Source organism: Lissotriton vulgaris, chromosome 3_1 (assembly GCF_964263255.1).
Source record: "Lissotriton vulgaris chromosome 3_1, aLisVul1.2, whole genome shotgun sequence".
Taxonomy (NCBI): Eukaryota; Metazoa; Chordata; class Amphibia; order Caudata; family Salamandridae; genus Lissotriton; species Lissotriton vulgaris.
Window position 1 is genome coordinate 92,805,515 of NC_141689.1, and position 22,909 is coordinate 92,828,423.

The window sequence follows — 22,909 nt, forward strand, 5'->3', positions numbered from 1 at the left end:
ACGAATCAGCAGGGCTCAAGAGTTATTTAAGCAGCGAGGGAGCCGCGACATCGTCAGCAGGGCTCTGTGATTTTTTTCGGTTGCAAGGAGCCGCGAACAAATCAGCAGGGCTCAGTGGTCTTCTCGGTTGCAAGGAGCCGCAAACGAATCAGCAGGGCTCAAGAGTTCTCCGGATAGCAGGGAAGCCGCGACCAGGTCAGCAGGGCTCTCGTAGTCCAGGATACAACTAGTTTGGTCGGTCCAGAGCAATGCCTGATATAGGACTCCCCTTCTTTGATGTCCGGAGTCCTCGCAGGCGGAGGTCTTAGCACCTGGGGGCTGGTTGTTGGGGTTCCGCCTCGGCGGCTCCTTTCATCCTTTGAAGTTGGGTCTGGGGGAATCCCAGACACTCAGCAGGCCTGGAGCCAGCCCTCGGGGAGGCCGGATGGGTAATCGAAACTCATCCTCGAGGGGAGGTGGAAGGTGTGACTAAGCTACTCCTCCCTCTCTCGCTCTCAGGGAGCGCTCTACCCCCTGGCTGGGGATGGCGCCGTCGGCCGAGGTCGGGCTGGGGCGGCCATTTTAGGTGCAGGGACATGGGCCTCGGCCTCGGATGTCAGGAAAATGAGGAGGGGAAGCCCAGGGTCGGGGAGGTGTAACATGGCGGGAAGGGTCGGGGGCTCAGGGTCTGGTGAAGCTATTTGGATCAGGGGTGACCACGCCACGAGGCCGGGTCCAACAACCCCCCACTCAGTAAACATGTACAGTTCATGCCTGTACGCAAATCAGTGGCCACTCTGCACACATGTGCAGTTCATGCCTGTGTGCAAATCACAAGCCACTTTGTAAACATGTACAGTTCACACCTGAACACGAATCACTGGCTACTCTGTAAACATGTACAGTTCATGCATGTATGCAAATCATCGGCCACTCTATACACATGTACAGTAAATGTCTTTACACAAATCACTTGCGACTCTGTTACCATGTACAGTTCATGTCTGCTCACTTTGTGCCTGAAATATGCAGCAGCCAGCATGGAGCCGCAAAATAATTACACCGTATTTGTGCGCTTCTGGGAAGCTTCCTGTGCGGGTTGAATGCCCGCGCTATATTAAAAGGCAGCACGATGAAAAGTTTTTAATGAATATTTTCATAAGAGTAAGCAAAGGCATTTGAATGATTTTTGTGTGTGTCTGTTGTCTCTGTGTATGTGTGTGTGTGCACGTGCGTATGTGCACATCACAGCCGTGGAGGGTGCTGCAGGCGGCTGGCTGCCCACAAAGGCTGCGCGTTTACATGACTCGAGGGTCGTGCGGGTTCAAGCCCTGCCGCCTTCACGGAACTGGTCAGGACCAGAGCCGCTGCTGGAGTGTGGGGGCGTTCAGCAGGGCAATGGGAGGAGGGCCACAAGGGACCACTAATCCACCAGCGTAGCTTCAAAAGAAGTATGGCTACTTTTAGGAGAAGTGGCATTTACCATAACAAACCTGCCGCGCAGCCGTGAAAGAGACACAGGCGTGTGAAAGAGAAAGTGGCGGCCGTGAAACGCTCTGTGGTGGGGGAGGGGCAGTTGTGAGAGGCGACGAAAGGCAGGAAAAGCAGAGCAAATGTTAGTGCGAGTGATTAAATAATTACTATCGCCACAGAAATATTGCCACAGAAATCCAGACGTGTAAGAAGGGGTTATTAAAAATCGGAAATGTTGATCCATGACTAATCCTGTTGTGCTCCACGGGCAGTAATACTATTTACAATGATACATTTACACATGTAGATTTAATCATACCTCTGTCTTGCCTAACGATTTTGTATCTGAGCTGGGTGACCGTGGTAATATCAGGAGCAGAATTGGGGTTAAATAGGTTTCTATGAGGAACAGGAGGTCTGGTGGGAGGTCATGATGGAGCTCCAAGACTTGTATGGCAGAAATCGAGAGGGAGCATGTGTTGCGTAGGAAGCAACGGCTAGGAGAGAGAGATGTTGATAGGAGGGTTCTAATGTTTGCAGTGCGGGTTAGCTGGATGGTACTGGTGGACCAGAGGTTCAGGCACAGGGCACGGTTGAGGTGCAAATAGGTAGACACTGCAGCTGCCATGAAAATGATCTAGGAAGGGGGATAGCGGGAGATATGTATGGCTCTAGGCTCTCAGGAGGAGCACAGGTGCGGAAAACGAGGCACAGAAGCAGTGGCGGGAAGAGAGCAGGGTGTAGAAGGGGGCTGAAAAGATGATCATAGGGGACGGAAGGGAGCTGCAAAGCGTATCAGAATCCCTAGAGAGAGGGGCTACGAGCAGAGATGGGGAACATGCTGCGCGGCCGTGAAAGAAACACAGTTGTGTGAAAGTGAAAGTGACGGCCGTAAAATGCTCTGTAGTGGGGGAGGGGAAGGGGCAGTTGACAAAAGGCAGGAAAAGCAAAGCAGATGGCTGCGCGGGCGGGGGAGCGGCAGCCTTTGAAGTCTGATGCCGAGGCACAGACAAATGGTGGTGCGTGATGTGGCTGGCGATGATGTGCACGTGCCTGGCTCACATGAACTGTACGCGATCCCCAGCTAGGTAGACTTTTCGGACCGCCTACTATAATCTCTCCTATTTATCCCTGCAGGATAGAATAAGCGAGACTTAATACAAAAAAAAGAAAGTTTTTGACAAATCATAAAATAAAGAAAACGGGTCATAGAAATAGAATTTAACAACAATTATCCATCCAGAAAAAATGTTTATTGCTATAGGTCGCATGTGCAAAGGAATGGCAGCTGCACCAGTTCAAGTCTGGATCTTTTTTTTTTTTTTTTTATTTCAAATCATTTTTATTGAGGTAAGAAAACAAAAGCAAAAGACATTACATTAAATCTTCCAGCAAAAAGTGAGTTGTTACAGATGTTGTCAGACCAATACAGAAACTACAAATGATAAAAATAAAGAGAAGAATCACTCTTGCTTGTCACAAGGTTATTGATTAAGGTGTTAAACACTTGACGTGTGGATGCAATGGGAATAGTTCTAACATACAGACTAGGATCACACCCATATATCTAAGGTATTATTACAAGGGCGTCTTGCTTCAAGGCGGGTCAAAATGGAGGGATGATTTATCAAGTGATTTCCACAATTTCTTATTGGATGGACACCACGTAGAGGACTGTAATGCTTGGTTCGTGGCACCTCTTAGGAAAGACAGCCATTCCTGCCAAATCTTGAAATTTACTTCCTTAGCACATTTCCACTTGCATAAAACAACCTTACATGCCAATGTCAACATTAAGTCCAAAAGTTGGCGATCATGCTCATTTGCTAATCGCGGTTCCAGCCCCCCTAGAATGACATATACAAATTCCTTCTTTGGCATTATCTTAAATACATGATGGATGCATACAAATATTTTCTCCCAATATTCTTTCAGTAGGGGACAGTTGAATAGCATGTGAGGGAGATCCCCAGTCCCTGATTGGCAATTCCAGCACTCCGGAGAGTCACGCAAATTACATTTAAACAGCCTTTCCGGGGTCCAGAACGACCTATTTATGAGCATATACTTTGTCTGGAATAGGATGGGTGATACTTTGTGGGTCAGTGCTGACTTATGAATCAATTCCCAATCAAACTCTATACCTGTGGAGTTTGATTCCGCTTCCCATTTCGCTTCAACAGTCCTGTGAGATTTATTGGGCAACGGTAGCAACAGTTTATACACCTTGGAAACGAAGTGACCTGTATGCATAATACGTGGGAGATGTGTTATCAGCCATGGAGTGTAGGGTGAGAAGTTACGGCTAGTTAGCGTCGCCTTAACTTTTAAGAAATTATAGAAGTCTATCGGTGATAGGTCAAACTTTGCCTGCAAGTTTGAGAACGGGATTGGTTCGTTATTGTCATACAAATCTCCTGCCAGATTAATACCTTTTCTGGACCATGACTCCCAGAAGAGTTCCACACCTACGTGTTTAAGGTAGGGGTTTCTCCATAGAGACATACATGATGATTTAGAAAATGTCAATTTGGTTTTGTGTGTTTGATCGAGTCTAAGGAGGGCCCTTCTGGTATTTAACATTATATATCTTGAGTGGGGTAAGTGTGACAGGTCCATGGTGATTAAAGACTCAAGAGGAGCATTGCCCACTATTGATCTCTCAATGTCAATCCACACCGGAGTGTAAGTTGATGTTTTTATAAACCATTGAGCACCTTGCTTACAAAGAAAGGCTGTCTGGTAGTTCCTGAACGATGGCAGACCCAGGCCGCCTTTATCTTTCGCAAGTTGTAGCTTCTTCAGGGATATCCTGGCCTTCTTGCCCCGCCACAGGAAGTTACCAAACAGCTGGTCTATTTTCGAGACAAAAGTATTAGAGAACGTCATAGGGAGCATACTGGCCAGGTAGTTAACTAAGGGGGTCGACATCATTTTGAGTGTTTCAGCCCTGCCCCACCAAGAAAGGAATTTAGGGGACCAACTTTCTAGAAGGGTAGATATTTTTTTCAACGTCGATTCCTCATTTATTTTTAGGGTGGAAATTAAATCCTTATCGAAGTCCAACCCTAGGTACTTAAAGCATTTGGGCTGCCATGTAAGACCAGAGTCCCCCAAGATCCCCTTGTCACCTTTATTGTTCAGCAGTTTGACCTCTGTTTTGTCTTTATTGAGCTTGTAGCCCGATACCTTCGAAAATTCTTCAATGTCCGTCATGAGTGCAGATACTGCTTCATCCGCCTTTTCAGATAGGATAAGTACATCATCCGCATACGCTGTCAGTTTGACCGTGCAGTCCCCAAACGGTATACCTGCAATTTTAGGGTCTTTCCTTATATGATGCAAGAACGGTTCGATTGCCAATAAAAATAAAGAGGGTGATAGAGGGCACCCCTGTTTAAAGCTTTAACTATGGTATTCATGTCAAGTCTGGATCTTGGTGCACAGGTTACTGTGTCACAACGGTGACATATATCCCGTCCGCCGAAATATAAATCCCTTAGGACATAATGGGATTTATATTGCCTCGGACAGGATATACGTCACTGTTGTGACACAGTAACCCGTGTACCAAGATCTAAACCAGGTCCTTAGACAGGAGCAATCTTTTTGTTGTCAAACGCAAGGGCCTAATAACCAGATTAGAAATAGTTTTGCCTTGACTCGCGTGCCACTACAATCGATAGGATGGCCCAGGCGAATGACTTAGTGAGTCTGCAATCCTTGTTTGAGACCACGCGTTATCCCTATGCACAGGGTTAAGAAATTGAAAACATTAAGAATACACTTTTATTCCTTTTTGGTTTTCTTGGAAAAAGATTTCCCATGAACACCGGTTTCCTTCCTCCACAAGCCATGTGTAAATGTGGATTATTTGTGCACTTCCCATCTTAGCTTCACCACTTATACCTGAATATTTCAGTCACAAGTTCAGGAGAATATGTGGAAGGGCACTTCTAAACCCCTGTATTTCATGAAAGCATGAGAGAACAGGAGCTTTACTATGTAACGGTAAAACATGTATTTTACAGGTCATAAATAACCTAACCTTACAACCGTGGAATATTCACAAAGTGTACAGGATTCCTGTACTTTGATGGAGACAACCAGGCCCTCTTCTACCAAGCCCTGTAAGATCTGAACTAAACTCTCTTGAATTGGTCTCATCTGGGAATTGGATCATAATATGGAATAAGGCACCCTGCCCCAGGAATTATCTGAACCCTTCTGTTCTCAATGTAACCTTGTCTCTAGAAGAAGAGAAAACCCAGTACCTTCTGAATCAAGACATTGTTATGTGTGGATGGAGGGTTTGCAGTTCTTAAGGTGCTAACCATCTTTTTGGCTGAAAACCACCAGAAAGCAAAAATGATTTGACACAACAGTTACATGTCCTCGGTGATCGTCTGTGGTGCCCAGAAAACAATTGAGGTGCAGGACATGAAAATCTACACATATGTAACAAGCACACGCGTCCGAACAAGGATGGTGTCATAGCCATAGTGTTTACATAGCTGAAGCTGCTCTGGTGCCTATCAGTGGTTGTACAAAGAATTTCAAATACAAAACCCTGCCCTGATCTATTTTTGGACAAGCATTGGCAGTGCCAATTAGCCTGGCTTATAACTTGAAGTGCCTCTTCAGTGCCTGGTGAGTTAAGACATTCATGAATCAGATCGGATTGTTACGATAGTCAACTCAGGCCTACCGTATAGAGCATAAGGTTTCCCGCAAGGCAATACAGGCACTATTTTTGAGAAGCAGCACCTTTTGTCTGCACAATCAAAAGCTTGTAGAGCAGAAAATCAACTTGGGGTGGAGGCTGAGCTCCTTTCTTAGCAGTGCTTCTTAGCGCTCTTTTTCTGTAGATCTCATAACGTAAAGTGACAGCTGCACAGTCAAGTCAGACCTAAACACTCAAAGCCAACAGGAAGGTGTCTTCTTGAAGGCAGGGTTCTGCATATGGGGTATCCAATGACCCAACTAGAAAAGTAATAAACCCATCAGACATGTGGCCTCTTTGCAGTTTTGTTTCCTGAGGGTCACCTTCTGCCAGTTCTGGTCTTTTAGCCTCCATCACTTTGAATTCTGGGACTTGTAGTTTTTCTTTACATTTAAAATTAGAGGCAAGCAAATATCATTAGGCAGAGCCAAGCCAGCAAAAAGTGCAAATAACAAGTGGAGAGAAAAGATGTTCTGTTTTGAGAGTTCAGCTGGCATGGCTGAATAGTGTCACCAGTGTCTACTGAGCTTCGAGAGACGACTACAGCTGCATGGCTGTTGTTCCCTACACTCACCTGCGGCTGAAGCTGGAGCTTGTTTGCATTCAGAGTTGTGGGTCCATAAGTCGCAGGTGCTAGAGTGCTCCACTGCTATGCATACTTCTGCTAGTTCAGCTGGGTGAATGAAATGACATTTTTTCTGCTGAACCCTGATGGCCAGATTCACATAGGGTCTCCACACTCGTGGCGGAGTCCTCACATGCGTGGTAGGGACCTCTCACTTGTGGCGCGAGCCCTCACTCATAGAGGAGACCCCTCACTTGTGGTGAAGGCACAGAAGTCGCGGCGGAGGCCCAGCGGTCGCGGCGGAGGCCCAGCGGTCGCGGCGGAGGCCCAGCGGTCGCGGCGGAGGCCCAGCGGTTGTGGCGGAGGCCCAGCGGTCGCGGCGGAGGCCCAGCGGTCGCGGCGGAGGCCCAGCGGTTGTGGCGGAGGCCCAGCGGTCGTGGCGGAGGCCCAGCGGTCGTGGCGAAGGCCCAGCGGCCTTGGCGGAGGCCCGGGAGTAGTGGCAGAGACCCAGCAGTCGTGTCGGAGGCCCGGCAGTAGTGGCGCAGACTCAGCAGTCGTGGCGGAGGCCCGACACGCATGGCGGATGCCCGGCATGAGTGGCGGGGCCTACACATTGCAGTTTCTCATTGCGGAAGCCCTGCCATGACTCTTCTTCTTCTTTTAAGGTTTTATATCTTGTGTTTTTCAGAAATAGTGTTTTATCCCTTTCGAAAATGTGATTAACAATACAAATGTACCTAAAGGTGAAAATATCTGCATGTCCTGATTGTGTTTTTTTGCTTGTCTTATTGGTTTCTTCTCTCTTTTTAGGATCATTGCTGCTACACTGGCTCTGTGGAAGGGCTCCCGGATTCCTATGTTTCTGCCTGCACTTGCCATGGCCTCAGGTAAGAATGTTGACTCTGTGAAAAAAACACATCCACACTCCTCCCTTTCTCTTTTTCTCTCTCCCTATGTTTAGAGGAAAATACTACATACGTATAAAAATACAGTGGCTGAACTTTCTGTTTGGTGGTTACTAATAAGCCTTCAGTTTTTAGAGGAAATACTAAACCTAGGCATGAAATAAATGCAGAAATTTCAGAAACATAAAGACAGTATGGGGAAGGAAATTCAGCTCTCTATATTGGAAGTTCTTCCTGAAATTGGAGGATTTCCATTTACCACCAAACGCTACGTCATATTTTTCGTCTTTGTCTCAATATTTCACTTCACCTGCTTCGGTCACCCACGTATTGTTGTTTTTCAGGTGTACAGTTATCAGGTCTGATGCTAGGATTTTCAAAATTAACCAACAACCAGGGTTTGGCTTAAACGCAGCAAGGCTGCGTCATTACATGAATAAACAAAGTAAATGCCAGTGCTGCAACAATACTATAGACAAAATGCTGAACGGCAATGACTAAAACAATTGCCCTCAAAAACCACTTTTTCCGTTTCACGCTGAAGTCAAAAAGCCTTTATTTATTTTTAATTTCTTTCCTTAGACTATTTTTCATTCTTTTTTGTATGTAAAGAGAGAATCACCACAATTTTTACTTTTTGTGTTTTTGAAGGAACACCCCTTTAGACACTCTAAAACATTCAACCTCTAAAATTTCTAAGAACAACGCAACATCAATCATACTGTGTCAGAATCATTCACCTATTCTGTTATTCTCACACCCAACCATACATCCAATCACACTTCACTCATACAAGACCCACCCTAATATCCCTTATTTTAAGAACAATTGTTCATTAGGTGAGTCAATAGTAAAGAATATACGTGTTCCCGCACATCTAAATACACAAAAAATGAATTCTTGTACATACATTTTTTGTGTATTTAGATTTGCGGGAACACGTATATTCTTTACTATTGACTCACCTAACGAACAATTGTTCTTAAAATAAGGGATATTAGGGTGGCCATCTAAATTATTTCTTATATTTCAAGAAAACCAAAAGAACCAATGTTTTGTACACAGATAAGCCTGAACAAAAATAGTCTACGTGTTTCGAATCACCCCTAATGCGGGGATTCTCCTCAGGACCCAAAATTTCTGAAAGACAAAAGAATGGAAATATGTCTTACTTCGCTTGTTTACACTAATCACACTCAACTACTCAACACTGTGCGCAAAAGTATCTTACCTTTACGTTCATACAGGCAAAACTCAGTCAAAGTCTGTTGGAAAAAGAAAAAGAAACTAGTGAGGAGGGAGTTGGCCCATATCTCTAATCATTGGTGCTGGCTAAGACAGAAAATATTCTTACTTAAGTTTTGCTTCCATCCAGGCCAGGGTCGTGGGTGCGAAGGTATAAAGTAAATGCCGGACTGTAGCTATCAAAGTAAAAGGAAATATGTGGCTATTGTTTAAAAGAACACCATATTTCCGCGTTTAAACTATACACCAAAAATTTAAGTACCTGGAAAGTTCTGGTAGATATCCTCTTTGAAGTGAATTGTGCCTTTTTATAAATATTTCTTTGATAAGGGGGAGACAGGAGCCCTTGTCTGTGGAGGAAAGAAGCCCTTTAAATTATTCATGCCGGTGTCATTGTCTAAGGCTAGCGCCATGTGTCATCTATAGCTCGCAAACACAGAATCTCGTTCAGCGAATGAATGTGCAACATGAAGCTTTCGTACTTTGGGCGTTTTTAAAGAAAGTGCCAATGGCCACTACAGTGTACTTATGGGTGTGCCGATTCTCCCAACTCGGTACAAAAGGGGGTGGTGATGGACGGAGCATCTGAATCAATCAAACACTCACACCCAGTCAAAAGATCTGGGTTTAATCCATCACCGGTCTTTAGCCCACTCTGCCACCCCAGTTCAGACATGGCTATATGCAAATCAGTCTGACCCTGTGCCTCATGGGAACAGTCCAGCCCGAACTGCCAAGCCATATCTTCCCTGGACCGGAAACAAGCTTCCGAGGACCGGTTTCTGGCATTCCAGCCGTCTTTAGCCCAGCTTGCTTGAATCCAGTGGCAAAGTGAGCAAGGGACTCACGTCTGAGCATACCCTGCCACACTTATGGCGGCCAAAAGCGGTACAAAAGGGGGTGGTGATGGACAGAGCATCTGAATCAATCAAACACTCACACCCAGTCAAAAGATCTGGGTTTAATCCATCACCGTTCTTTAGCCCACTCTGCCACCCCAGTTCAGACATGGCTATATGCAAATCAGTCTGACCCTGTGCCTCATGGGAACAGTCCAGCCCGAACTGCCAAGCCATGTCTTCCCTGGACCGGAAACAAGCTTCCGAGGACCAGTTTCTGGCATTCCAGCCGTCTTCAGCCCGGCTTGCTTGAATCCAGTGGCAAAGTGAGCAAGGGACTCACGTCTGAGCATACCCTGCCACACTTATGGCGCCAAAAGCGGTACAAAAGGGGGTGGTGCTGGACGGAGCATCTGAACTCCAACTCGGCAGGACACAAACTTTTCTAAATGCTTTCAGTGCGTTCAGCTTCCTCATTCAAAGCGCACTTGCGGTAGGGCATCGCTACGATATGAAGGTTCTTACCTTGATTTGGACATTGGGGCATACAGATGACTCCTTGCGGTTCAAAGTCCCAGGTAACAATTGAGGAGTCTCGTCCCTCGGCGATCTCGTGACGCGTCTAAAAGGCGCCACATTGTAGGCATGCTGGGCATTGTAGTTATTTTGACAAAAACTACACATTTGTGAGAACGTGTTTTTAACGTAAAAACGGATTAATTCTCGGTCCAAATATATAATGTTGTTGCCAGGTCCACACAAATGACACGGAGCCCAATGCAGTGGGGGAACTCTGCTTTATTCAAATAACTACTCCAGAGAGCGCCGGGACATCTGATGCCCTTGGGGGTTTATCTCCGACTCGCACTCATTTGCGCGATCGGGGAATGGCCGCCTCGCGCGCTACGTCACTACGTAGCACGCAACCACTAGAGCGCGACACTACATATCTCCCCCTTTTTGTACCACAGCACAAAGCACGCCTTCCTGCGCATACGTGGCTGTTTTCAGTCCCCCAGTTCAAAGTCTCTGAAACGTGCAGGCCTCACTACTGCTCTGCCCCCCCCCCCCACGTACGCCTTACCGAAATAGATGTCAGGTCACAGGGACTGTTCTCCGCGGGGCTCACCACCACTTCATCCTGCGTACCCGGCCTTCCTCTCCTCTGGGTTGCTCTCTCTTCTCCCTTAGAGTCTTCAGTTACTGGGACTTCACAGTCCCCTTGCTCCTCACTCAGTACTCTAGTTTCCTCGCCGTTTTCTCCTTCTTGACAGACATTGCCATTCTCCAAGGGCCTCGGATCCAACGTTGTTCTCTCTCTTTCCTCCGGCGACCATTGCAGGATCTTACTGCATCGGGACATGCGATCTTGGGACCACACGTTCCTGTCGCTGAGCAATGCTGCCCTTCCGCACACTTCTTTCACTTGTAGGGGACGACTATACTTGCTTTCCCCTTTTTTCCGTAGTATGGCCAGTTTGACTCTGACCCATTCCCCTTTTTCCAGGGACGTTTCCTTTACATTCCGTCTTTTATTATAATATTCTGTATAGATCCTCTGAACCTTTTCTAGATTGTGCTGCTCCACCGCCGGGGACCATTTGCTGGCCACAGTCTTTTCCTTCCACGCCAGGTGGTCTTTGGTATAAGGATGCCTACTCCTCAAGATCTGGAAAGGGCTATACCCCGTACTCGTGGGGGTGATGCATTCGGCACTTCGTCCTTTGAACTCGAAGGACAGTGTTCGGTAACCCACCATCAGTATTGGTTCTCCTGTGTATGTGACTGGTCTTATGTCCGGGGGTTCCAACCTTGGTCCTAGGCTCGGTCTAAACTTCTCCTTCCACACAGCTCTCTGGACGATCGTGTATGGAGAGCCCGAGTCTGCTACTATTTTGATCTGCACCCCTCCGATCGTCATGTCACATTGTGGGTTACGGGAGCGTTGCCCATGTATGCCCAGCACGTGGTCTTCTATACATAGTACTGTGTCTTCATCATCTTGCTCCTTATCCTCGGCTTCTTCCGGATCTTGCTCCACGTATTTTGCCGTGTTGCGACACGCTTTCCGACGACAAACCTTCTCGTAGTGCCCCACTATGCTGCAGAACATACACTTCGCCTTGAACGCTGGGCACCTTGTGTCGTAGGCCTCATGAGCCGGGCTGCCACACCGATAGCACATGTTCCTGCCTCCTCTGTTCTGCTTCCCTTGTTGTGCTGGTTTCCCTGGCCATCTATTGGACCCTCTATTCGCCATCGCCGTTGCCTTGTTCCTTCCTGATGGTTCTTCGTCGTCTACTTTGTTCACCATGGGCCTTGGAATCGGTTCCCTCTTTGCTGCATCTGCACACCTCTTGGTCAATTCGGCATTTTTCACCATGACGATCACCTCTTTTAACGTGGCTTCTCCGCTCACCCACAATTTGTCTTGTACGTGTTTGTTGGTGGTATGCATGACTATCTGGTCCCTTATGAAGTCGTCGTGCAACGCTCCAAACTTGCACGTCGTCGCAAGTTTCTTCAAAGCAGCCACATATTTGTCTATTGATTCTCCTATCTCTTGCTTCCTTTGCTGGAAATTGTATCGGTCAATAGATATGCACACTGTGGGTCGGTAGTGATTGTTTAACTCCTCTATGGCATGTCCGAACACATCATCGTCTGCAGCTTGTCTGGGCATGGGTACCAGGTTCGGAAATACTCTAATCCCTTCCGGACCCAAATTATGTAGAAGTATTCTCTTCCTCTTACTCGGAAAATCTTCTCCTTGTTCATCTTCTAGAGCTTCTATGTAATTCATTATGTACTCTCTCCAGTCTTCCCATTTCATTAGTGGCTCGCCCGGTCGGGTAAGCATGGATTCGGCGTAGTCAACGATGATTCCAGTGCACTTATTTCGGCTCGCTACGTCCTCCTGGCCTCTTGGGCTGCCTGGCGCGCTTGCCTTCTCTCCTTGGGTTAGCTGCAATTGGGGACCCTCTGCGCCCCTTTCGCCGTCCGTCCCTAATTCCGCCAGGGCCACTGTCTGGGTCTGTGCCCCCTGAGTCTAGCTTCTCCTCTAGCGTGTCTCTTGCCCTTCTTCCCCCCCTTCCATGCTCCGGGGCCCAGTGGGGTCTGTTCTAGTCTTTCTTCACCAGTGTCTCTATGACTCTTGTACCTGGTTACTTTTGCAGCCTCTGCTGCTTCCCTGTGTCGCTCTGTGCCACTGCCACACTCTCCAGCAGTTCCTATGTGTCGGTCCCTCGTGGTCCTTGGGCAATCTCTCGTGCCTCGTGGTGCTGGGTTCGTATTTCTCTGTCCTCTTCTCCTTTATTATTCCTGCTCCTAGCCTCGTCGCCACTATAATGTTGTTGCCTGGTCCACACAAATGACACAGAGCCCAATGCAGTGGGGGAACTCTGCTTTATTCAAATAACTGCTCCAGAGAGCGCCGGGACGTCTAATACCCTCCGGGGTTTATCTCCGACTCGCGCTCATTTGCGCGATCGGGAAATGGCTGCCTCGCGCGCTACGTCACTACGTAGCGCGCAACCACTAGAGCGCGACACTACAAAATACTGTTACGTTTAAACAATACCATGATTCATTCATGCTGGAAAATCAAATGATATTCGTGCGAAAAGCCACACATTTAAATAGCGCCTTTGGGACAGATGAATTGTGGTCTCTGCTTATACTTGGTCTAAATTTCCTAACATTGAATAGTGTCTGTGACGGGCATCGTGGCCAGCTTAATATTTGTTTTCAAGTTGATGATGGTATGTGTTTCATTGAAAACCATTCCAATTGCCAAATCCTCCTTGAATTTAGTCATGGTCTTTGACATTATTGCTCTGTGACGTGGTTATTCAGCTCGTGATCACGTGGAAAATCTCTGACAGCTCGTTCAGGCCGTCAACTGCAGTATTGAATTTTATGATAAGAGTTGCTTCTCTTTTGGTAAGTTTTGTCTCCAAGTCCCCTCCTCTAGCATCGTGTTCGACTTTTGAAATAATAGTCCACCTTAAATCTTTCTCTGTGTGGGAATGCGTGTTCCAATGGTTGACGAGGGGAGCCGTCTGTACATTCTTTTTGATTCTTGACTTGTGTTGTGCAATCTGATGACGGATTTCTTGATTTGTTTTCCGGACGTAGAGTTTTTTGCACGGGCACAGTATTCCATATACAACATATTTGGATTTGCAGTTTGTGAATTGCATGTGTTTCCAATGGATGCCATTATGAGAGAACAAATCCCCTTCAATTGTCAGTGGGCAGCAAATGCAGGTCCCACATTTATGATGGCCTTTGATGGGTGGAAGGCCTACATAGTCTCTCCTTGTTGTAATGTTTTGTTTGGGTTGGACTGCGTGCACTATTTGTTTCGCAATACTCTTGTCTTTTCTGAATGTGAATAGGGGTGCTTCAATTAATTATGGATCTAGGTTTTTTACTAAGTGCCAATTCTGATTGATTAATTTTTTCAACCAGTTGGACGTGGGACAGTAAGTTGATAAGCACACGATCCGTTCCAGTGGATTTTTTTCTTTTTTAGTCAGAAGGGACTCCTGTGGTGTCCACCAAGCTCTTTTTAAGGCACGTTTAACTAGTTTCTTCGGATAGCCTCTTGATGTTAATTTCTCCTTCAAGTTGTTCGCATGATGCATATATTCATCCTTGAATGTACAATTCTGTCTAATTCTGAGAAATTGCCCGTAGGGCAAGTTCTCCTTTAGACTCCGTGGATGATTACTTGTGAAGTGAAGTGATTTTTAAAATAGCATTTGGCTTCTTGCCCTCCTCGAAACTGGCCCACATTTGCTGCTTTTGGGGAAAATCTGGTCATCCCATGACGGGGGTTAGAGGTGGCGGACTACAGTTGCCTTGTTCACCTGGAGAAAACACATTGTGTTGACCTTAAATCGCCATATTCCGATTAATCGAGGTGTGTGGTAGGTGAGATACAAAGCTCTAGCCTCTTATGCATATTAAAACAATTAAGTAGCAGTCCTTTAAACAGTGCTGTGCTTATGAGCAAGTTAGATTTATACAAATGATGCTACTTTCAGTTGGCGGTAACTGGAACTATCGACAAATGGTATACCTGAAATTAAGTATGCTTAATCAGGGCCCAAATTACACAAAGGGTGCCGGGTGCAAACGGGGACAGTGCAACCTATTACAATGAATATGCTGCACCGCGGGCAGCAGTAAAATACATAGCAGATATTTACAAGCTGCTGCATGTTTTCTCTATGCAGACAACACCCGCCTGCACATTAAAGAGGAGAGAGAGAGATGCCTTGCTGATGGCTGCAGCAAGTGACTGCGCCCACCTGCAGGGTAATGCCTGGGGGGGGGGGGTCCATGGGAGCCCTATTGACCCTTTGAGGTGACTGCCTTCAGAAGGACACACCGACAGATTGCCTCGTCATCTGTGCCAGTAATAAGGCCTGGGAGCAGGGGTAAAGTGAGTCCCTCATTTGCATGGAGCTACGCCCAAATCATTAGAAGCAATGTCCTCTCAGGATAGCACTGGCGCTAAATGTGCATTTGCGGTCCTTTCTGTATTACCATAGTGCCCGGGGGGCACAAAAAGAGTGTGCACACACCCGTTGCACCCCCAGGGCACTATATGTAATACGGCACCAGGTGACTATAAAAATTCCAATTACAAACCAACACAAATGCCAGCTTGCCCAGCCTTTGTAATTTCTGTTCTCATAGTAAAAGTTCATATTTGTAAGGTACTTTACCACTCAGTAGTTATAGGAGGTTTCAATCTAACCTCTATTTAACAGAAAACTAAGGGTTGCACACTGCTTACTTTTAATTTGACATCCCTGATTTATTTCTGAGTTTGAAACCTGTGGAACCTATGTGTTATGGTTTTAGGAAAAAACTAAAATTATGCATCTCAATAATGACCTTTAGTTCTCTCCATCTCAGAGCCGTCATGGGAAGTTTTTTAAATGCAAGCTGGCCCAAATGGTTTCTATTAAAAGCTAAGAGGAAGGGTGTAAATCCTCTCAGCTCCAACTTCGTTGTACTGGGTGGAGATTTGAACTTCCACTGACGTCCATGACACTTTTTTTTTATCTTTGTGGTTTGTGTTCATGGACATCGATTCATCAAAATGTAGGGTAGTGGACTTCTCATCAGGCACCGTTCAATCCATGATGACATGGGAGGGCTGACCGCTTGTCACACACTTAGCCTGTCCACATTGTGCTGTTGGCTGGTGGGTGCCTTGAAAAAGAAATTGATTGTGGCTCTTGAACCTTGCATGGTTTTCAATCCTTCAAATGTCTTCATAACTCTTGAAACCAGAAGAAAAGCGATAGATGGAATTCTTGAATTAATTTAACCACTAGTATTCACTTGGGGCCATATTCCAGCCCATTATGTTTTGCTCACTCCGCCACCTCAGACATGAACCAGCCAGATCAGCTTTGGTCCTAATATCTTTTTTTACAGAGTTTTATATAACGCAAACTTGACCCAAATCGGGTATCAGAGCGCTTTACATAGCACCAGTTGCATTACATGAGGACACATTCATTCTTGTTAGGCACGGGGAGATGAAGTGATTTTCCCATAATCACAAGATGTTCAGCATCATTGCCGCGACTCGAACCCAGGTCCCCAGATTCGAGGTCGACCACCCTAGCCGTTAGGCCAACTCCTCTCCAGTACAACCAGACCTGCCAGGCCGGGCCACGTCTTCTCTGAACAAGAATTGAAACAACCTTAGAGAAATTTCGACCTTCTTGAGTCTGGCAAGCTTGATCCATGTGGCACAAGGAGCACAGGATCCACTTCAGGGCAAAATTGTAACATTTAGGGCATCGCACTGAGCAACACAAGAAAGTGATGGGTGTTTTATAATTAAATAAATTAAATATCAGCATTTATAAAGCGTGCAGCTACCTCAGGCGAGGTGTCCCGGCGCTGTGAACCGTCAGGAAGATTAAGCGAGCTATTGCCCAGAGTCACAAGGTGCTGCGCTAACCTGCAGCTAGCACCGGGAATTGAACCGTGAGCGCCCATGTTCCAGAGTCAGCTGCCCTGGCCGCTGCACCACACCTCTTCCTTTACTTGAAGCAGTGTTAGCCACTGAAAATGACTCTTGGCTGCAGTCCATTTCATTGTTTTTAGCCCAATATGCAATTTCATGTTACAGAAAGGAACCAGTCATATGCAAATCACCTTTGGGGCTGATCCAATAGGAACAGTTCTACCTGAACTGCCATGTCAGGTCATTAGAGGCTGCAGAAGGTATGGGAATAATTTCAAAGTGAGGATAACAAAGGTTGGGCAATTTATAATCATCTCATTAAAAATGATTTAACGTTCAGTGAGAGATGACAGGAAATGGTGAAGAAATTAAGATTTAATTCTGAAGCCAACAAGAGTGGGATGAAGTTGAAGTTGAAAGTGATTTATTAAGCGCTCTACTACCAAGCGGTTTCTTGGCGCCGGTATATCCAGATGCACACAGGCAGACGGTCATCCCCAATTACCACATGTTCTAATACTAACATTCCAACAGGATAAAAGAAACGATACATTCTGAACTTTCTACATACTCTAATTCAATTGAAAAACAGCTCAACTCAACAACAGACCAATTAGAAGTGGCGGATGCTTCAACATGAAGACCCACCCCCCTCCTCCAATAGCAGAACCTGCACATTCTCTTTGAGATACAGGTTATATTAAAATTTATTACGTTAATTCAGTTTGTCTTTTTTAAATTTTTTAAAAAGGCTTTATCTCTAGTGTGAATTTTTAAATGTTTTTTTTCCGCTTACAATGAATGCAAGTCGACTTGGAAACAATATTCAGGAGATATTAAACATATATTTCAGTTTTGAATATTTTGCAGATGATGCATGCGTGCTGTATAGTATTCATTCAAATCATACCCTTATTGAACACCAGAAAATTCTCCTTACAAGTAGATAAGACCGGGCTTTGAGGGTGGAATACTAGGTTAGTAGATGTCCCTGTGCCGGAGATGTACTTCTTACATTTGTTAATCCTAGTATTTGTGGTGAGCTGTGTCAAGAAAACGACGAGCGGATAAAGAGTGCTATGTTTATTATTACAGTGGTTATGTAATGCTTGGAGAGGAGACCTACAGCATTGACACCTACTCGGGAGGTAGCAGCCAGGAGAAGGTCCTTAACCTCGCATTTCGAAGAGCCGAAACACATCCACATAATGGAAGTAAGAGGAAGCTTCTATCCACTGGTCAATCCAGAGATGTGGTAAGATATAAGTAAGAGTTTTTAAAACATCTTCTACTGATATACCAATGCAATGAAAAAAACTGACAGTAATATAATTTACAAGAAAGTTGACTCCAAAACAAAGACTGCCAGTACACAACCTTGCAATTTATTTTATGGTTCAGGCTGTTGGAAGGGGTACATGCCCCTCTGAAAGGCACAACGTGTTCTGTCATTCACCTGGCAAGTCCTCCCTGGCTAGTGATTGGTCTCGTATAATTTCTGATCCCCACCGCCAAACCACCATACTCCCCATTGGTATCAAAGCTTTGTGGCTGTCTTTGGCAGAATTAAAAATCATGACCATTGGCAATAAAATCTAAATCTTCTGCTAGGAGCATGGTTTTAACCAATCTCACTGCTTGGGTTAAAAGGAATGGGTAAGACAATCAGTGCTTACCATGTGATATTGAAAATACAGGTCTAAACCTCAGATGATCAAATTCTATTTTTCAGTCCATAGCATAGAGTTCCATAATTTACATCTACAGTCTTTGAAAGATCTACTTTCTCATCTGCTAGTCTGACCTTCAGGATTAGGAAGCGAAGATTTTTGGAAAAACACAAGTTGTGCCTTGGTTCGTAGATGTTTAGCCAGGACTAAAGGAACTTATACGAAGAACTGTAATGCATCAGATTCATAACACACAAGGATTTACGAATAATCCTTTTCCTTAGAGCAAGTCAATGGATTTGTTTCAGATGATGCGAAACGGAGTCACATTTCTTTAACATGAGTCAGTCCCCAACAAAAGCATTTGCATATCCTGTGAACAATCTAGTGATTTTGTGGGAAATCAAGAATAGATGGAATTGCAGAAACCCAACGTGCATGCATAAACTCGTTCAACATGAAAATTGTGTGTAACGCGAGGGTGCGCAGTTGGGAAAACCACCATTTTGAGAATGCAGCAACTTGATTAGCCAAGCAAAGGTTAGCATAAATTAAAACTTGCAACTTCCTAACTGTCCTAACTCTAGTAGGACAAGTTCCCATGGAGCTCTTCCAAAGATTAAATTACAATTATTTGAGGGATTGTGAGTGATCATCAGAATGTCTCATTTCAAGGTCTCCAACCACAAGCATCATTTGTTCACCCACCATTGTACAGTTGCATGTGGGAGAATACTGCTGGCATTCACCGGCCGCCCTAATGTCCAACAAAATCTAGGTATCCCTATCATCTGCAGTCATTAACAAGGAGAAACCAACATTACTCAACTGACGAGCGCACAGTGTCGTGTAGGTGTTGACCAGGAGGTGAGCGAGCAAGGATCTCGGGGGTACTCTCTAAAGGACTGGTCAGTACTTCGAGATGAAGGAGCAAACTGCAATCTCTTTTGCAAATGGGAATGGATCCATTGCAGATGTGACCTGCACCCCTCACACCCCTCACAGCTGGAGTAGGCCAGCCAATGCAATAGTATCTGAATTGGATCCGATGTGCAAAGGTGTCAAAAGGTTAGAGCTTCACTGCGGCTTCCATGCTCCGCTGATCGAAAGCAGAGGTACAACAAGTTCATTTCTGAGACCTTGCCGAAACCCTTCCTGGAGAGGATCCAACAATTATTAATATGCGCTAAATCTTGCATTTCCCAAGTTCAACATGCTCAAGCAATTTAACCGTGTATAGCAGTAGAGAAACGGGATGAAAATGTGTTGGTGCAGGGAACTCTTTACTTTTAACAATAGATGTACAGTAGATGTTTGTTATTCAACCAGCAGTTTCCTTGTGTTGAGGGAGCTGATAATAAACTTGAATAATGCAGAGCATATTTCTTTATTATCTGCTGATACTTTTTTAATCAGATAAGAGGTAAATGGAGAACTAGATGTTTTATAGGATAAAAGATGTTCTTGCATTTCTGTGGTTAAATAGTTTGAAATTCTAGAATATATATTTCCTGACCTTTCTCCAAATTAGCTGTCCGGTTTGAAGAATATGATCTTTGATTTTAGGCACTCTGGAAGAAGTGAAATACTCTGGTGATTTTAGCCTGGAGAATGAAGGAATAATCTGAATTAAAACATATTGTATTAAGCAGCTAGTCCACAGTTAAGAAGGGTTTTCTGAGTTTGTAATGTGGAAATAAAAATACCTTTGAATTTACTTCCTTAAAAGCTGATTGCATGTCCTATATTTCATTAGGTAAAGGACCTTATTCTTAGGATTGTACTCTTAAATTAACTTCTGCTCTATCCCTTCAGTTCTGTGGTTCAAAACCATGAGGCCCAATAAGTGACCTGCTTTTTGAGAAGTGCTGGGTAACAATTTGTTTAACATTGAGGGACTTACTTTTCATTTGTAGGTATTGTTTATCCTGTGACTCCCTGATGTATAATTTGCAACTCTGAAGAAACCTCTGTAATTTGTTTTTTGCTGATGCTTTCTTTAATAAAAAGAATTATTAATAAAATTGAGGGACTCTCAATAATCCAAAAAATGCAACAACAATTTGTGTAGCTACCTAAACTAAAAAATGTACTAAAGGAGAGAGAGAGAGAATCAAGAAAAGAGAAAAGTCTAATTTCTGACAATTTGTTTTAGTGTGCATGCTCTTACCTCTGCTCCATGACCACTAGCGTGGAGATGTATCTGTGAGCAGCCTGCTCTGAGAAACAATTGCACCTCTACCGCCTTTACAACTATGGATCCTTTGGAGTATATTACAGTCCTCTGGCACATAATCTTGAATGATACAATCATAGGCTTCGGAAAACCAAGTTTCCATAATGGGAAACTGCAGAAACCTATGTTGTGAAAATACGCTAATTTAAGTGAGTATACAGCTTTTAAATTGACACGCAGGAAGGCAATTCTCATAACTATGAGGCTTGGAAACATTTGGATTAAATGGGAGGAGATAGAGTAGGGTTTTATAAGTTTTGAATTTATATTCTTTGAAATCCATTCTCCACATAGCATAGTGCCATAGGTGGGTCAGCCAGAATACCTCTGTATTATGTAAATTTAAATTAGGACTCCTCTCCTCAGCAGACAGTAGAGCACCATCTTCAAAGAGTTTGTCTAGATTTGGCATAGCTCTAAGTTCCATAGGTGTGCGATAGGTGTCAGTGGAGATCGGTAAGACAAAGACCCTCTACATCGAGTCATCCGTTACCAATACTCTATGGGGATGATATGGTTTGAAGATGGATTTGTATCCCTTGCCAAACTGTATGAGGGGGTTGCAACAAGTGCTGGAGTTGAATGCTCCACCTGATTCCAGGTTTTCCGATCTGGATTCTGATTCTTGTGTAAGGCTGGGTGGATTTGGGCCGCCTGGACATATAAGCGTATATATGGTACACCCAACCTCCCTCAGCAGTGTAGGAATGAAGGCTGTTTTTCCCATTTCCATACAAATGTTATCAATTTATCATGAATCTGAGTCTGGGTCAAAGTGGGAAACTGCAATTGTAAGGGCTGTGTGACATATAATAGATGGGGAAGTAGCTAACATTTCTGTGCTTGTTATTCTTCGCATCCATAAGGTCTCCACGCTGCACCATCAATATAAGCCCTTAAAGAGCATCTGGAGAGGCATTACTGGCATATATGGCCTTGGTGCTTTGTGAGAGGTATATGCCCAAGTATTCTATAGGGTTATCAGACCAAACGAAACCTGCTTCCATTACGCCACATCTAGAACTGTTTTTGTGGGCCAGCCACTCCCATGCCGCTACATTTGAAACCCAGAAACACCCGCATTCCTGGTTTGCTCAATATGGAGGTTTCTGGCTCTGTGACAAAGCACAAGACATTGTCTGCAAAAATTGCCAGTTGTGCTCCACCTCACCTATCTTATCGTCCTAAAAAATATGGATTTTATTGAATCCACTGAAGGAACACCATGGAGGGCTGGAACATCCCTATCACGTGCCTCTACATATGGGGGATGGGGCACAAGAGCTCTCAGTTCATTTTGGTTTTACTAGCGGCGCTGATGTAAAGTGTTAAAATTAAAGTTTTCTTTCTCACACCCATAGCTGCCTTATCAAGGACTTCCGAATATAACAACTAGTCAACTCTGTCAAATGCCTTCTCTGCATCAAGCAAGAGAAGGATTGTCGACATTCTGATAAGTCGACTGTCACAATCATCAAGCATAGATAGGCCTAGGTGAACTCCATTCTGACTTGATTTGCTCCAGCATGTTCTTTTCTATCCATTATATAAATTATGCCCCTCACTTGTTTTCAATTATACTTTAAACTAATCCTTGTCTAGTTGTGTTTCCTACTTTAGACTTAAATTATTTGCAAAATGTAATTTGTTTCTCAAAAAGAGAAATCAAGAAAACATTCCACTCATATACCATTTGCCCAAATGAATTCAATGGCACCATTAATTTTGCAAGGACATTCCTGAATACATCTTTGTGGGAGCCCACAACTCCCTCGTAAAGCTGCATTTGAAATCTACATCATTAGGAGACCATACCAGACATGTATTGGTTTCAGGAAGTAAGTAAAGAGGTGCGGGCACAGTTTAGTTTATATCTAACTCATCATGTAAGTGCCAGGACCTTCTTGGCAGCAGCATCAGACCCAAGGATGCCACTGACCTCCACCCTCCCTGACATCTGCTCTGGGGAATGACAACCCAAGGGGATTGGTGAGGTGCCTGGTATCAGGACAAGGATGATGGGAACCTCCCAATGGGGAGCAAGAAACTGGAAAGATGAGGAGGTGGAAAACCATGGTGCTGGCAGGGTGAATTGAGCAGAGAGGGAAATTAGGTGAAACATAAAAGAGAAATATCAAGGATGTATGGGGTTACCGCGCATTCATACAATTACTTGCACGACGGCTGGTGCGATGTACACCCTTTTTAGTGAAGAAAAGGAATCCAGAACTGTCCCGAAACATCAGAAACCATACTCTTGCTGGCTCTGCAGAC

The 22,909-nt window shown here is 44.8% G+C and overlaps 1 protein-coding gene across 1 annotated transcript in view; it reads left to right on the forward strand.

The window, feature by feature from the left end:
- The window catches only part of ADAM33 (ADAM metallopeptidase domain 33), a 227,705-nt gene that overhangs the window by 165,311 nt on the left and 39,485 nt on the right, over positions 1–22,909 (forward strand). Inside the window, exons 5-6 of the mRNA XM_086962852.1 lie at positions 7,551–7,627; positions 17,825–17,984. Coding sequence (XP_086818978.1) covers positions 7,551–7,627; positions 17,825–17,984 — 237 coding nt within the window. The remainder of the gene's footprint in view (positions 1–7,550; positions 7,628–17,824; positions 17,985–22,909) is intronic.